The 16,215-nt window shown below is 29.2% G+C and overlaps 2 protein-coding genes across 4 annotated transcripts in view; both read left to right on the forward strand.

Moving 5' to 3' along the window:
- Positions 1-225: 225 nt before the first annotated feature.
- Positions 226-2,973, forward strand: Dbp21E2 (putative ATP-dependent RNA helicase Dbp21E2). The gene is made up of 7 exons (XM_015316628.2): positions 226-401; positions 532-750; positions 828-1,142; positions 1,244-1,501; positions 1,578-1,691; positions 1,767-2,158; positions 2,224-2,973. Exons 1-7 carry the CDS (start codon positions 330-332, stop codon positions 2,468-2,470), a joined length of 1,617 nt encoding a protein of 538 aa, XP_015172114.2. The 5' UTR covers positions 226-329; the 3' UTR covers positions 2,471-2,973.
- A 3,527-nt stretch (positions 2,974-6,500) lies between these two features.
- Positions 6,501-16,215, forward strand: part of LOC107064133 (signal-induced proliferation-associated 1-like protein 3) — a 79,861-nt gene continuing 70,146 nt past the window's right edge. The window contains exons 1-2 of one of the 3 annotated variants that reach the window (XM_089178461.1): positions 6,501-7,670; positions 12,724-12,886. In XM_089178461.1, the coding sequence (XP_089034587.1) occupies positions 12,800-12,886 (87 nt within the window). In that variant the 5' untranslated portion in view covers positions 6,501-7,670; positions 12,724-12,799. Of the gene's footprint in view, positions 7,671-12,723; positions 12,887-16,215 lie in introns of those variants that run through there. The other 2 variants (XM_015316482.2, XM_089178462.1) reach the window with 2 other exon arrangements.

The raw sequence follows: 16,215 nt of genomic DNA on the forward strand, positions 1-16,215 counted from the left end.
ATCAAAGAATAGTACAATACTATCAAAAAATACAGTTTTCTACCTACTATTGCCAACTGGTGGTTCAGGTAGTAACTAAGATGAATTTTGATAGATAAAAAGGGGATTTGTGAGCTTTTATGTACTTTTGTATTTTTTGCTTTAGAAAAAAGTGATATTACTAACATTAGATAAAGAAGCTTTCGTTTCAAATCTTACGAGAATGGGAATATCTATTGATAATTGATTCATGATTATGTGATTCAACATTTATAAACATTTTGTGTTTATGGTAATGAATTCTATAATCTTCTAGTGGAATAAGATTGTAAAAATAACAGCATTCTAAAATGCTTTTTAGATATTGTAATTTATGTTATCAGAACATAACTGTGTCAATTATAAATTTGCGGAAGTATGGGGTTAGTAAACTTTAATTTTAGCATGATTTTTGATAGGTTATGTTTTTTTAGGTTATGTTTCTTTTAGGTTATCATTTCCTTTCTATATTCTTTATTTATAAAAATAATAATATATTTTTATTGAATTTAGAAAAGAGTTGGTGCCAAACGTTTTAAGAAACGTGAAGTTAAAAAGCAGATAGCACTTACTCCCGAAGAAAGAAAATTAAAAACACCAATAATCCTTTGCAAACGTCCGATGTTTAATTTCTACAAAGGTGATGTTTATTCAAAATATGAACCAATACCCTTAAACAGCAAAGGATGGAATCGTTCAGATTCTAAAGGAGATCATTTTTGTATTTATCCAGTTTGTATCATTTGTTTAAGTGTTTTTATATAATATCATACTTAAAGAACACGGTTAACAAATGCTAATCTTTTTAGGAAAAAACTTTAACATCAAATGAAGATATTCAAAAGTCTACTTTTGAAGAATTCAATTTAGATCCTTCGTTGTACAAGAAATTAGAGGAATTAGAGTATACAACGCCGTTGGAAATTCAGAAACGTGCTATACCAAAAATTTTGAGGGGTCTAAATACTATAATAGCTGCTGAAACCGGATGTGGCAAAACAATGGCTTATCTTGTTCCTTTAATAGATCAAATTTTAAATTGGAAACCAATGTTAGAAAGATCTTATAATTCTCCATTAGGATTAATCGTTACACCAAGTCGAGAATTAGCTATTCAGATAGGGGTTTGTTTTTTTATTTTTACATAATTCTCTTTACTATAATATAAATAATTTTTAATATGAATATATAAATGAATATAAATATATATTCATTTATAATACAGGAAGAAGCTAGAAAGTTGTCAAATGGTCTTGATATTTCAACAAAAATCTTAACAGGTGGTAAAACAAAAAGAATGATACTTAAGTTACCTATGAACGATGTCGATCTCGTTATAGCAAGTTTTGGAGTTATCAGTAAATTGACTACTTCTAAACTTTATAAATTAAATTGTGTCAAACATATTGTTCTGGATGAAGCAGATGCATTATTTCATGAAACATTTGAAGAAAAACTTAATGTATTTATGAAGAGACTACCGGTGTGTATAAATTTTAAATATTTCGTATACAATTTTGCAGATGAGATTATAATAATCTGTTTATATCGTAATATAGATTGCTTATCAACAAACAATAGATGAAAACGGAATGCCTAAAAATGCTCAATTGACATTAGCTTCTGCCACAATGCCTCAAAGAATCTCTGAAGTCTTAGGAAACATAGTAAATGTAGGTCTTTTAAATAAATTTATGGATATAATCTTTAAAATATATGTATATAAGCATTATATATTCAAATTCTAGGCCGATTCTTTGGTTAAAATAGTTACAGAACAATTGCATCGTATTTCCGTACCTCAGACTTTTGTGAGAATGGGTCCAAGTCAAAAACCGTACCAGTTATTAAAGTTTATAAAACCAAAAGTTAAATCTAAGGAACCAGTAATAATATTTAGTAATAATACCGCTACTTGCGACTTTATTAATATGTTCTTAGAAGATTGTGGTATCAATAACGTTTGTTTAAATGGTAACATGCCTTTGGAATTAAAACAAGGAAAATACAAAGAATTTAAAAATGGAAAAGTTAATATATTATCAACCACGAATATGGGATCTAGAGGATTGGATACTATCATGGTCCGACACATATTAAATTATGAATTTCCAATGGATACTGCTGATTATATTCATCGGTAAGGCTTGTTTAGTTCAGTATAATGATCTCAGACAATATGTAATTAATTTCCTGTATTTTTAGATGTGGTAGAGTTGGAAGAGTAGGCAGTCATCAAGACTGTAAAATAGTCAATTTCATTAGCAGTCCTCTAGAAATTAGAATGGTTCAAAAGATTGAAAAAGCCATCCGCAAAAGAAAACCTATACCTATTTTTAATATAATGAATGAACATGTAGAAGATAATCTTGAACCTTTATCTTCTCCTGATGATGCCCAAGAAGACGATATAATTGAAGACATAAATGATGAGGATAGTATTCCTTACTGAAAACTTGATATATAAATTATAATAATAAAATATATGACATACAATTTCAAAAGAATTTTTTATAAATTGGTAAATATATTAATAATCCTAGTGTATGTAAGGTTTAATCACTTGACCCAAAATTGTAAGAGGATGTATATGTATGTGAGAAAATATCTATCTCCCTCGTCTAACATACATTCGTTTTCTAATTTCATTAGTTTATATGAGGTCAATGTGGTTAATTTTTCGTGTAAGAATGCAATGATGAAACCCTCGCAATGCTTGCCAACACGATCATCTGATTAGATGGGTATCACTACTCCTAATTTCATATGATCTTATAAAACGGATTTTATCCTTTTTCGCTAATAAAATATTCTACATCATATAGTTAAATATGATGTTTTAAAGTTTCGATGAGATTTTTTATCTTAGTTTTTTTTTTAATTTTAAGACTTATTAAAATAGGTATTTTAACATTATTTTGACTAGTTTGCGCGAATTTTTTTTTAAATTCCAAAGTTTAAATAAAAAGGTAGCAGAAAGGCTTATGTCCATTCATAGGTGTAGTATTCTGTCGTGTCTACTGACACACCCACACTGGACACCCACGCATAGTAAATAGAAATACTATAAGCCAGAACATACGTCTAGACCAGTTTATTACTCACTTTGCGTTTTAGTGAAATTAAAGGTGGTCAGTGCACGCTGCTGTTTTACTTTAGCCAGGTTTGACCATGTGGGTGTGCCATAGCAGTTGAAATGGTGTCGCTAAACAATATCTTCGCGTGTTTCTTATCTCTTTTGAATGAACTACTGGTACTCACCTTTCCAAATTAAACTCAAAGGTTTCATTTAACCCTTTCTGATGTTATGGGTGCGTATAGGATACACATTCAGGAAATTTGCACGCGGTAAATATTATAAAATCCTATGTAAGTAACAAATTTACTTCTGATGAACTAATCTTTTTATAATTTTGCAATATTTATAAAGTAATGGTTAAAATATTTTCATATATTTTTAAGGAAGCTTCTAAAACGAATGAGAAGTTTTATAGAATAAGAAAACTAAAAAGAGAAAATCTTTAATTTATAATAGATGTTTATATAAAAAGTGATAATGAAGATAAGAATAATTTTACATAAAATTGTACCAATGAACATAAATCGTATTAAAATATATCTTTAGATAATTTGTTCATTTATTTAAAGTTTAAAAAGTTAAAAAGAAAAAAATGTTAACTTTATTATTGTATTAAAAAAACAATAATTTGTACATTAAAAGAAGTAGAATAAAGGATATTTTTTAGACAAATCGTAGTAGATGATAAATGATTTATATACATAGGTGGGTTGACAAGTTTTGAGCCTAACATAGAAACGATGTTTTTTTTTTGTCAAATTGCCTATTATTTTTTTTAACTTACAGTAAAAACAAATAGGTTCAATATTTTTCAACCTATTCTCGTATTTACTATTCTATAATACTTTCTAATTCTTTTCGTTTAAGATTTAATAAATTCAGCTTTAGCAAAAGCAAGATTTTATTGCAAGAGCTTTCTTATACAACGGGTGGAAAAAAACTTCGATTACCTAAATAAAAAAATGCATTGATATTAATTATTTTTGTATTGCTACGATGTTGACGTATCACACGCGTAAAAAAGTTTAATCTGAAAGAGCACTGAAAGTAACAACTAACATTTTCAAATGTAATATTGATCATAATTATTTTTTAATAAAATAGTACGTACCATTTAAACAAAGTAGATTTGAAGAAACACTAAAATATTTGTATTATACAACTACCAATTAGTGCAATATTCTAATCCTGATTGTTTATACAAGAGCTTTTAAACAAATTTAGAAGCATCATTTACAGTATTAGGAATAGAGATAAAAATTATTATTACGTTATTGCAATCTCACATTTGAAAAATGTGAAATATTATTGATCGATAACTGATTAACGAATCTTATTCATTGTGTTTCTTAATAAAAGAACTAACTCATGTAGAACGGTGAGAAAAAATAGAAAGGGATTACCGGAAATGTCGAAGAAATTAAAGAGAAAGGAAATAAGTTACAAAAACATAGACATTTCATTAGCATTAAAATAGAATAATAAGGAAAGAAAAGATAGAATTTACATTACAAAATAACAATTAAAAACTAAAGAGGTCATTTATAAACCCTAATGCATTTAAGATTATACTTATATGCGTTATAAACGAAGTATGGTAATAATCAAATTTGCTTGAAAGATGCATTTAAAATCAGTATATAATAGTTATTTTTTATCCTATGAATGTATTTTTGTCTATAATAAATATACTTTTTACGTTGTAAACAATTCGTTTAATTACAAACTAAAAAACATTATTTAATAAAATTTTAAATTGTAAAAAAAAAAAACAAGAAAATGAAGAGTTACCAATTTTTCTAAACATTTCTATGAAAATGTATTTGTACTTTGTAGGAGGTATTTCTTCACTTCTTTAACAATAGATATGATTTGTAAATAATATCTCATCTTATAGAAGATGTTTTTTAATTTATATTACCAATAAAATAATAAGAATTTTTGTTGATAATGTTTGCGTTTATATTGATAGAGTCAAAAATTTGTCTTATATATATATATATTTCATTTAAATTGTATTGAAATTTTTTAACAGAAATATTATTTTATATGTTTGTTGTTTAAAAAAAAAATAATAAAAAATATAAATATGACGATTAAGCATTAACAATAATGAGATGTTTTTTGTCGAAGTGAGTTGGGTCACGAAAGGCGTACTTACTCGCGAACGTGCTAAGAGCGGTACTTATTATATAAAGAGATACGATGAGTCGCCGTTACTGACATGACAATGATAATGGACTAATTAGCGTGGTTAGTTGCGTGACATGTAGGACAGGAGGTTTGAAATCGAGATACGCAAGTAATGCGGGACCTCGTGCTGCAGGAGAGCAAAGCAGATCGTATCTCTTGCCCGTCTCAAACTCGTGCCACACGCGTAGTTTTCTACAGAACGAACTCTACAAGCCCGCATCTCTCTATATCAAGAAAGACATACGCATCAAAAAACTTATTCTTAAAGTTTTTAGATGAAAGAATATCGATAAGACGTAAAGAATTATGTTGAGACAATGTAAAAGTTTGCTGTTTGCTGGTGAATGAAGGAGTATATAATAAATTTTGTTAAAAAATTTTTCTAAGTTCTCTAAATTGAGTTTTTAGATAAATAATGTGAACATATTATGATCGGTCAAATTACTTCTATATAGTTTTTGAGTTTTAATTCTGCATTCAATATTACACATATTTTTTTATTTTATTTTATGAAAATTATAAATAAAAATATTATTTGAGTTATTATTTAAACTAGTATCTCAAATTGATTATTAACTGTATTCAATTGTACAAAGTTACACTTTGTACAATATAAAATTAAATTAAATTTAAAAAGTCATGCTCGAATTAAAATATTTATATAAATGATGAATTTTGTAATAATTTGGATTTTTCATAGTTTTGAAATATCAAAAAATAATAAACAATAAATACGTGCTAAGTAATAAAGGTAATTAGTAAAGTTATAACAGGAAAGATAAATTGTATAAAGAAAATAACTAAAAATCGATATTTTATATTATTTCTATTACAATCAATTTAGCAATCATAATTAATAAATGTAATTGCAATATTTTATTTACATTTGATAAGAGTTGAAATTAAAATAATTTATTATTAAAACATTAGATAAATTATAAATATAAATAATACATACGTATAAAAATTTATACAAATTGGAAACTCTTCTATAGAAAAGTATTTTAACTAATGTTAATCCGAATATAAAAAGCCATAAAAAAAAGCAACAAATTTATAGACATAGGATATCTCATTGACATCGATCCTTCGATCGCATCAATCGAAGTAAGACTCCGCACGTCGGCACGCGTTCTTTGACTATAGTGGTGGGGACGGCAAGTAGTGAATTGGAGTGGGGAGAGGCTCCAACAGCGAGTGAGCGGTGGGGCGCCTCAGTCGTTCTGCGGAGCGCAACCTGTTAGCATTGTTTCTGTCAATTTTCGTTTTTTCTCAAAAGAAAATTCGTTCTCGTGTAAAATATACGGTTTCCGCGTTAATTAGATTTTTATTTAACAATAAGACATAAAACGCACTATCGAATTATAACAGTGTATTTATTCTTACTTTATCATCTTTTTCTTAAAAGGAATAAGCCGGATCAGATCGGAAATCGGGATAACCGTTACCGAAAGTCCTCGATCTGCTACGAGTGAGTCGAGTGGTCACGTCCGGGTTGACGAACCCTCTACCTCTTCGTCGTCGTCGTCGTCGTCGTCGTCCCACGGATACACACATTGTGTTTCTATACGAACAACGAATGTATGACTCCTCGTGAAATCCTTTATTTTGTTTCTTCACTCTCTCTCTTTTTATCTCTTTTTATTCGCAACGTGTCACTGTTCTTTACGCGAAGAGGAGAGTTCATTAAGAAAAAAAGAAGAGGAGGTAAACAAAGCTAAATTTCTTCAGTGTCTCCTCTTTCTCTGTCTTCTTTCTATCTTTCTATCTCTATCTGTCTCTCACTTTATTTCTTTACCTGTGTCACTGTCTCCCTGTCTCTCTCTCCCTCTTTCTATCTGTGTGTGCTCGCGCGCGCACTCTCGTATCGAAAGAAGGCAGCACACCACACCATCGTGAAGAAACGAAGAAGAAAAAGAAAAAGGAAGGGCCGGTAAGGGAAGAGAAGGGACGGGAGAAAAGAAGCGAAGGGATCGAGTTACGAGGAATCGATGCGTCGTCGATATCCTAGCGTCGAACGTTCCAACCAGCAGAAGTCACGTTTTCAAAGTTTGACGATTTTTCTTCTTCCTTGCTACGGTAGTAAAATAAGAACAAAACATTTGGTATCAAGATAGTTCTTAAGATACTACTTTGATATAATACATTGATCGATTTGGTGAACCTTCGTGAATTTGTTTTTTATTTTATTCCAACGTTTTATATCTAACTGTGTGATAAAAAAGAAAAAAGAAGAACAGGAAAAATTTCTAAGAAAGGTGATCGTCCTGGTGTTTTTGTGCAAGGAAAACGAGAAGTCACTATATTGGAGAGGAAGAGGGAAAGCGGCGTGCCGCTCTTCTGTGTGCCGCGACAGAGACGATCGTCACAGCCGGAAAACGTATGTAATATTTTTATTCACTTTTATTTATATAACCGTTGACATTAACCATTTTTGCACTTGGAAATTATTTTAACATATTTCCATCCACCAATTCGGTAATAACCCTAGTAGCACAAAATATTGAACACATGTATTCAATATTTTGTGCTACTAGGGAATATATAAGTATGTATGTAATTTATTAAGAAAAATGTATATGATAACTTTTTTTTATATCAATTGAAAGTATAAAACACTAAAATTTATCGTTTATACATTATTTTATCTAAATTACTTGAAAATAAATGCTCACATGACAGCTGCTCCGAAATTCCCAGTTGTCAGAATGAATGTTCATGTCAACAAATGCATTTCGAATTTAAAGAGATAATTAAATCGGTCTATCTTCATATTAAAACAAATGTTTTTATTTAATCTTTCATGTATGTTTAATTAGAATTATTATATAATAGGATATTTTTAGACAAAATTATTATATTTATAGAATGCATAACTATTGCGTTATTTTTTTTATTATATTTTTCTAATACTTTCAGTTGATTATATTTCCGAAAATATTGAACGACGAACGTGAATAGATATATTTTAAAAGAGCAAAGGCGATAGTTAAAATACGAGCAGGATATGAGTCTTATCTAAATTCGCCGGAAACGTTCGAACGTTGCACACTAGCCTGTCAGAAGTTTATCTTACTTCAATAATTCTCAAAACGTTTGAAAGTATGCCTTTGCCCACGAATATTAAAGTTATACAAATGTTTGCATTTTTTTTTTTTAAATTCATTATTACTCTGTGTAAGTTTCATTTTTAAAATACTATTATCTTAGCCTTAATATTAACGAAATTATCAAAAAAAAAAAAATATAGCATTTTAGCTAAAACCAACAGTGTACGCGATAAAGTTTCTTATGAATGACTCGGTGTCATGTTTTAGCAATGAGGAACGTTCTTGTAAAACGAAAAGATGTACGGAATGCTATAACCGGTAGCATTGATAAATATTCACGCTAAATGACGAAGATAATTGCAAACGATACATTAACCGAATATGTTTGTGTTACAAAACTATTATATAACGTTTTCAGAACGCGTATTTTATGGTTAGTTAAAAAAGTAAAATATAATAGTTTCGTACAATGAAGGTATATAGAAAAATATACTATATATACTATTTTTTTTTTTTTTTTTTGAGAAAAGGATTATTGAATAAGAAAATTTTACCTAAAAAGGGAAGAAGGATGTGTAAAATTTTAATTAGACGGTATCAGTATGTGGAAGAATCTTTGTCAGGTTTCTCGTTATTGACCGACACGTGGGACGTGTAGAGTTGTCGAAGATCTTTCCTGCGTTGCATAATCACGCACGGACGATCGGATATGAACATTGCTGCACAGTGAACCTCGTTAAGGTCTCGTTAAAATCTTCGCTATAGGTATATCTAAACTTTCCATGAGCCTTTCGAGGATGATGATAATAAAAGGATTCTTTGGTTTGATCTTTTGCATCGTTTGATGCGATAATAGAGAATACTTTTTATAGTTTCCGAGATTTCCTTTTAATATGAATTTAAAACTCTTGATAAAATTATCATAAAAATTTACATAATATACTTTTACATTTTTTTTTTTAAACGCTTTATTCTAATACAAATTTTGTCGATTTTACGAGATTTTAATTATTTTATAAAAAATTAATTAATAAAAATAATTTTGATTTTGTAAAATGTTTTGAGTTAATTATTCGAGTGAAAACTTCAATTATTTTTGTTTAAATTTAGCTCATAAAACGGCTACTTTATGTTATTTTATTTTATTTTATTTGCTGTGTTTCAAAATTTTGTAGAATAATGTTCAGAGTCAGACAGTTCAAAAAGTGAGCATCCTTGTTGATCGGCGTAACTTTAACAAGCGCGAGAATAAAGTGTGGGGTCGTTATTGCCGGTAATTTGTACATACGCACGGTGTCATGTGCCATCGATAGGGACAATGACCGGATTATTTCAAGCGTGTTTTCCACCATTGCAAACTAACGTCGACTAACGATTTTTTTCAAATTACTCCAAAATCTTTATAAAATAAATCAATGTAAACTCATCATCTGAAGGTTATCCTCTTGATTTCTCGTTAATTGTATTTTTCGATATCGTTCTTGCGTGGGTTTTAATTTTTTTTTTTTTTCAAATTTACGTGGGTTGATGATAAATCACAATCATCCGTTTAACTCGTTTCGAAAAAAATACGAATGAATTAAAAATTTGACGAAATTTTTCCATAAGTGAGACTTCGTAAGTGATCTGTCGAATGAATAAAACTGGCAGGCTATTTCATGAGAGTAAGCGCACGCGTAACCGATGAAGATCGTGTGTGGGCGAGTGTGTTGCTGTGTATTCGAATGTTACATGTGTGTGTGTGTGTGTGTGTGTGTGCATGTATGAAAGAGAGCCTGTGAAAGAATAATCAAGTCGCGGCTCTCGTGGGCGACTTAAAAAATTAAACAGAACAACCATGACTTCCGCGAACTCATCATTGTATCTCTTTCTTTTTCTCTTTGCTTGTTTAACTTCGTACTGGTTTACTTACGATTGTTTTTGTTTTATTTTTCTTTTTTTTTTTACAAATATTATACGAATAGATTTATAAATATATATCTGTAGCTTTTTTGCTCTATTTTATAGTTTATTTTTTTTTCTTCTATAAATTTCAATAGGTACTCTATGTGGGTAAGTTGATTTTTTTCGGTTATACATACTTATATTTAAAAGAAAAAGAAAAATTTCTTTGATTACGGCTAAAAACTTTCTAACCCACCCTCGTAGTAAATAATGTGACTCAATAAATCGTTCTCTTTTTGTATTAAAAATAGAAAATAAAAATGAATCGAATCTATGTATTTCTCCATAATTTTAATTAAAAGAATATACTAACACTCGTGAATCCTCTTTGTCTTATTTCTTTTTTATCTAATTTCCAACAAGTTAATTCAATTAATTTGATACACTTATCGATATTTATAATTTACGAATTATCTAATACCAACATATGGATCGTTGAAATTATATCTTAAAAAATTCATTTTTAAATATTAATCGATGTATATTTAATCGTAAATTCATCGCACGACGCTCATTCATTACCGTTCTCATTCATTCAATCTATCCATAGGTAGTAAATCTTTATTCGTCTTTCTATTATTTAACCGTTTATTCACCTTATTATCAATTCGAGTTACGTTGTTGAAAACACGTGATAAAAATCGCAAGTTTTTCTTATCAATCACATCGCTTCGTATCTTTCTTTTGAAAATAATATTATCTTATCGAACGGTAAAACGATTATTATGTTATGTTACGTTTTAATTAACTCGATTTTCTTTTTTCATATTCTCTTTCAATTAGGAATATTGTACAGAAAAAATATTGAATTGCAGCGGAAATATCATGCTGATTTATGAATGCATATATTCGATTTATATTTATAATAAATTATACATATATTTTGTTTCAAAATCAGCAGGAATTTTTCAAATAATCTAGGACTTATGAGAAAGGATATTGAAAAGTTTTGAGTCTCAACAAAAAAACTTTTATTTCTTTTTTAAATAATAATGAATTCGATCGAATAAAAATTCTTTCAATGTTAGGCTCAAAACTTATCAATTCACCTATTATTAAACCTATTATTAAAATGTTCGAAAAGTTCGTGTTGATTTTGAAAAAAATTGACGTATATTAAAAAATATACACGTATACACATATATGTCCGGATAAGCTAATACAAGTAGAAAAAATTCAGTGACGTTCTTGACCTAGAAGCATATCGTGTAGACGTCCTTGATTCTTCGATTGTTATTTGTTATTCCGAGACGTTGCGAAATAATGACACACACATACACACACGTGTACATACTACATATACGCATATGTGACTATTTGCGATCAGACCGGAAGAACGAAGTCGTTCGCAACAGGAAGTATCTGTTCCCGTGTCCTATGTGTTATATGTGTTTATACATGTGCGATCAGGTACACACGTGTTGTTCTCTTCTGTCTCTCATGTCAGTAAAATTCTACAAAAGAGTCGACCACTCCCACTCGGAAGATGATTCGCTGAGGAATTCGTAGCGGTCCGAAACGGACCGGATCGTCCAACGGTCGTTATATGACAGGGAAAAAGAAAGAACTTATATATGTATACTTCTATATATATTTCTATGCTCCTATACTCGTAGAATCTATATGTGTATATATGTGAGTAGAAGTTATTGTATTCCGGTCACGTATAGCCAATGGTAGTTCGTTATTACGCCTACTTCCGTTCACTCGATGGTTCCATCGAAATGACTACTCCCTTAAATATGCTTCTCCAATGCATCCTGTATAAATATTACAAATAATGTTTTTCCTTACTGATTTCTTTTTGTTTCTATTTATTCTTTTCTTTTTTGTTTGAGATAAATAGATATATTTTTATCTTTTATTAGAGATGATTTGTTATTTTTTCTTTTATTTTATAAGCTAATATGTTTTAATTGTTATTTTCATTTTTTCTTATATAAGACTGTCTTATTTTAATTCGTCCTTTATAATTATCATTATTTTGTCCGATTATAAATGGAAACAACCGAGATAGAATTTTCTTCTGTAAAATTTGTATTTTAGAATGTTTAAACGAATGAATAAATAATTTCTTTCTTATTGTTTCTTTAAAATTAGATAGAATATTTTACATAAAATTTAAAACATACAAAATTGGGATATTAATATTATAATTTAAATAGAAACTTAATATAAATTAATTTATAATTTTTTTATTTAAAGGTACAATACTAGAAATTGTTCTAAAATATTTTATTTATTAAAATTTAATTGAATCGTATAAAAACACACAAAAATAAGTTTCATAAATACAGTATTGAATAAATATTTCAAATTTGTGTCAACGTTTATTGTTTTAAACAAAAAATCTAGGATTGTTTTATATTTTGAAAATATGCGATAAAAAATATACGAGGATTACTATAAGCTATGTGAATTTTTTTTTCTCTGTCGTAGGAAACATTTTAAATAGGAAAAAATAAGAAGGAAGTTCTCTTGGCTGTTTAAAACGAGCTTCTATTCTAAAATACCGATGCGCTCTTGCTTGCCTTCCTCGGGATCCGAGGACAGCTGCAAGCGCATACCTGAACGGATCCGGTGCCAGGATTGTATTGTGTATGTAAGATGGTATATTACGTTTATTCGTATTTCAGACAGGGCTGTGACCCTCTTTTTTCATAGAATTTCGAATAGCTACTCTCGATTTAAATACTTATGTTTATTATTTTTCTATTTATGTGAGACCTTTAACAAAATTAGAATCACTATATTTTATCAGATTAAATAAATAATTTTTTCAATTTTTTTATTTTTCTAAGAAATAGTTGAAAAAGAAAAGTCAAGTTTTATAAATATAATTACATATATGTGCTATAAACGGACTAATCTTTACGATGGATTAAATATTTTTGTAAGATTAATTTCATACTTCACGCGCAATATTCCGTACGTTAGCATTTCACATATATCATGTAAAAATAAACAGCTTGTATTAAGATATTCGATGATTAGACAGCGTGTTACGTGTAGATTATGCATAGATCATTGAATAGAAAAATAAACCTTCGTGTACTACTGGAAAGTGACCTAATTATAACATTACTATCGTAGAGAAAGTAGGTTTCAAGAAAATAGGTAATATCAAGTTCGAATAATAATACATAACAAGATTCAGTGCTTTACATTTTTAAAAAGTAATACTATAAAAAATAAAATGAAAAAAAATTGAAATACGATCGAAATAGAAAGTAAAGAATAGCGTTTAACTCGACAAAAAGTATCGAATAGTATTCATAGAAAGTTATAAGAACGTAAAAAGAAAGACATATATAATAATATTATATACATATATGCACGATGACATTAAAAGAAATAAAAAGAATATAGGAACATTTCATTGTCAGTGACACATATGCATGTGTTGCACCAACCTAAAGATGCACTCACGATGATCGTTATACTCCGGTCGGTGTGTAACTCAAAGTGTAAGTGCATTGACTTCTTCTGTTCGATGATAAACGTTCGTCTTCGTGTTCGACGAAGCGTTAGGCTTCTTGGTCTACTAAGATGTTTTCACTTTGTAACACCGCAAAAAGAAATGAGAATTAAGTAAGAAAACTTGGCGAGTTTCCTTTTGTTGATAAGAGAAAAAAAAAGAATCGAAAATAGTGAATCGAACAGGAACCACATCTTCCATTTGTGCCCTTCCTTTACCCTTTACTTCACTTTTCTCTTCTTCTTGTTCTTCCTTATGTTCTTTTTCTTCTTTCGTCTCGAGATGGATTTGTCTGGAAGCCGAGCTCATCCTCCAATCCTCTCGACCCTCTTTTTTTCTTTTACCCTTCAACGAGCTTTTCGTTTAGCATCGGGTGGAACATTAAAAAAAGAAAAAAAAATCCACTTATCACTTGAATATATGTATGTAAAGATGTAAGGGATGGTGGAATTAAAAGGGAGTAGGAAACTCCGATGATGGCTCCTAATATCTCGAGGTCACGTCTCTTTCGCTTGGGAACTTTTACCAAGCCCATCGAAAGAGAGAACCTTCTTGAGAACCTTCTTTATATTTTAGATAACATTTTTTCTATAGAACATTCTTAAGTATTTTCAATAGTCTTACTAAAAATTCGAATACACTTTAACAAACACTTGAAAATATTTCATATATATTTAATATATACTGTAACAAATGTTTTAGAATATTTTAGAATATTTGATATATAAAATTTCGATTTTATAATTTAACTTCTTTAATATATATATATACATATATTAAAAGGTGTTTTCTCAAAAACTAAAGACGATATTAATTCAATTTTTATAACAATAAAATAATGAAAAAGGTGGCAAAACAAAATCCTTTAGCATGATTTTGTTGAGCCCATGTTTAGAGAACATTATAAAAATGTTTCGATTTTTTTTTTTTTTATATGGAAAATGATATTCAACTTTTGATTTTCTGAAAGCTCTCATAAAACTGAATAATAGTTACTCAACTTTTTTTTTATTATATTGAAATATAATAGAACTAATATTATCTTTCATTTAAAGAATATAGAGGACTCACCTTTTCCATTTCTCTCTCTATTAAATCATTTTCAAAATATGATATCCTCATCAGATATTCTCATTAGATTATGGAAAAAGAATTTGGAATACTTTATTTGAACCATTCTGTATAGTATTACTTAAACTTCGCAAATATTAACTTTCTAATATGAACTAATAATTACTTTTATTGCAAACTGATGTAATAAGAAAAACCATACATGTATAACTTGAATTTAATGTACGATTTAAAAGATATTCAAAAAAACAATTTGTCTGCTTTTGAGGGCAACTGGTGTATCAGTTGTGCGAAGTATGCTCCAATAAATTTAAACGACGATACAATTTCACGTTACTTATTTACTAACTCGATACGCTTCGATTATCGTTTCATACAAGTCATCCAGGCTAGTCACTAGTTTATGAAAGAAAAATTGAATGCACAGAACGCGGTACTCCGTAACGTTATGTAGTTTCACAGCATTCGCCATTATTAATATCCTTCGAGATATTATGATACAGTAGTTGTGAATTTATCGTAATGGTGAACATTAGTGCGAGACTAGTACCGCGTGAAAAATATATTATAATAAATCTTGAATAATCATTCAATGGCGTTTAATTCATTTTATAATCGACTTTTACTAGTATAATAATAAAATATTATAAATGTAAATAAATTCAATCTAAATATATTTTACTGTAATATTTTTTTCACATAATATAACAATTAACAATAAGAAATTAATAACGAAACAAATGGTTACAAACGATTTCATTTAGATAAATTTTTTTTATTACTCATGCGAGAAAAGTACTATCTTTGCGGTCGCTATGACTCGCTTCGCTTGTGCGCACAACTTCGCTCTCGAGGGCAATCGACAACTTTTCGCACTAGTTGCACAATATACTATATCTTCATTCGACTGTATTTTGATAATAATTTGTTATTATTATTTTTTTCTTTTGTAATTAAAAAGACAATAGAGTATCAATAATTTTTCAATGATTATTCTATACGATGAATAAATAAGGACGTTACCGGCTAGACGATTTCCTGCAACGATAACCCTTTCCCGCATCATCGAGTTATTAGAAGTTATCGTGCAGCGGCCGCGTAAGGCAGGATACAGGTTCTTTAAACGCAGCCGAACGCAATTAATTAGAGCCGGATGCGGCGATTGACCTCTGGGTGGTTCGTCGGGGACCATCCGGAGAGTAGTAGTCCCTTTATTTTGAACTCTTCCCAACTTTATCGTCGTGCCGTGATCGCAAACCCGATCCCGTTCGGTTCGAAGGATCTATGCGGGTCATCCTCTTGAGACGTGCTCTTCCTTTGTTATGTGCTAATCAGTTTTATTTAAATATTATACATATTCCTATATAACAATGAATTCGAGT

This window comes from Polistes dominula, unplaced genomic scaffold (genome assembly GCF_049000335.1).
Source record: "Polistes dominula isolate Pdom_NZ unplaced genomic scaffold, Pdom_raw_medaka contig_77, whole genome shotgun sequence".
Taxonomy (NCBI): domain Eukaryota; kingdom Metazoa; phylum Arthropoda; class Insecta; order Hymenoptera; family Vespidae; genus Polistes; species Polistes dominula.

What these genes read in the sequence shown, in the direction of transcription:
- Dbp21E2 (XM_015316628.2), top strand. Translation starts at nt 330, where the DNA reads ATGCTTTTTAGATATTGTAATTTATGTTATCAGAACATAACTGTGTCA. An exon ending in ATCATTTTTGTATTTATCCA is followed by an intron (nt 751 to 827) that starts GTTTGTATCATT and finishes TAATCTTTTTAG; the next exon opens with GAAAAAACTTTAACATCAAA. An exon ending in TCTTAGGAAACATAGTAAAT is followed by an intron (nt 1,692 to 1,766) that starts GTAGGTCTTTTA and finishes TTCAAATTCTAG; the next exon opens with GCCGATTCTTTGGTTAAAAT.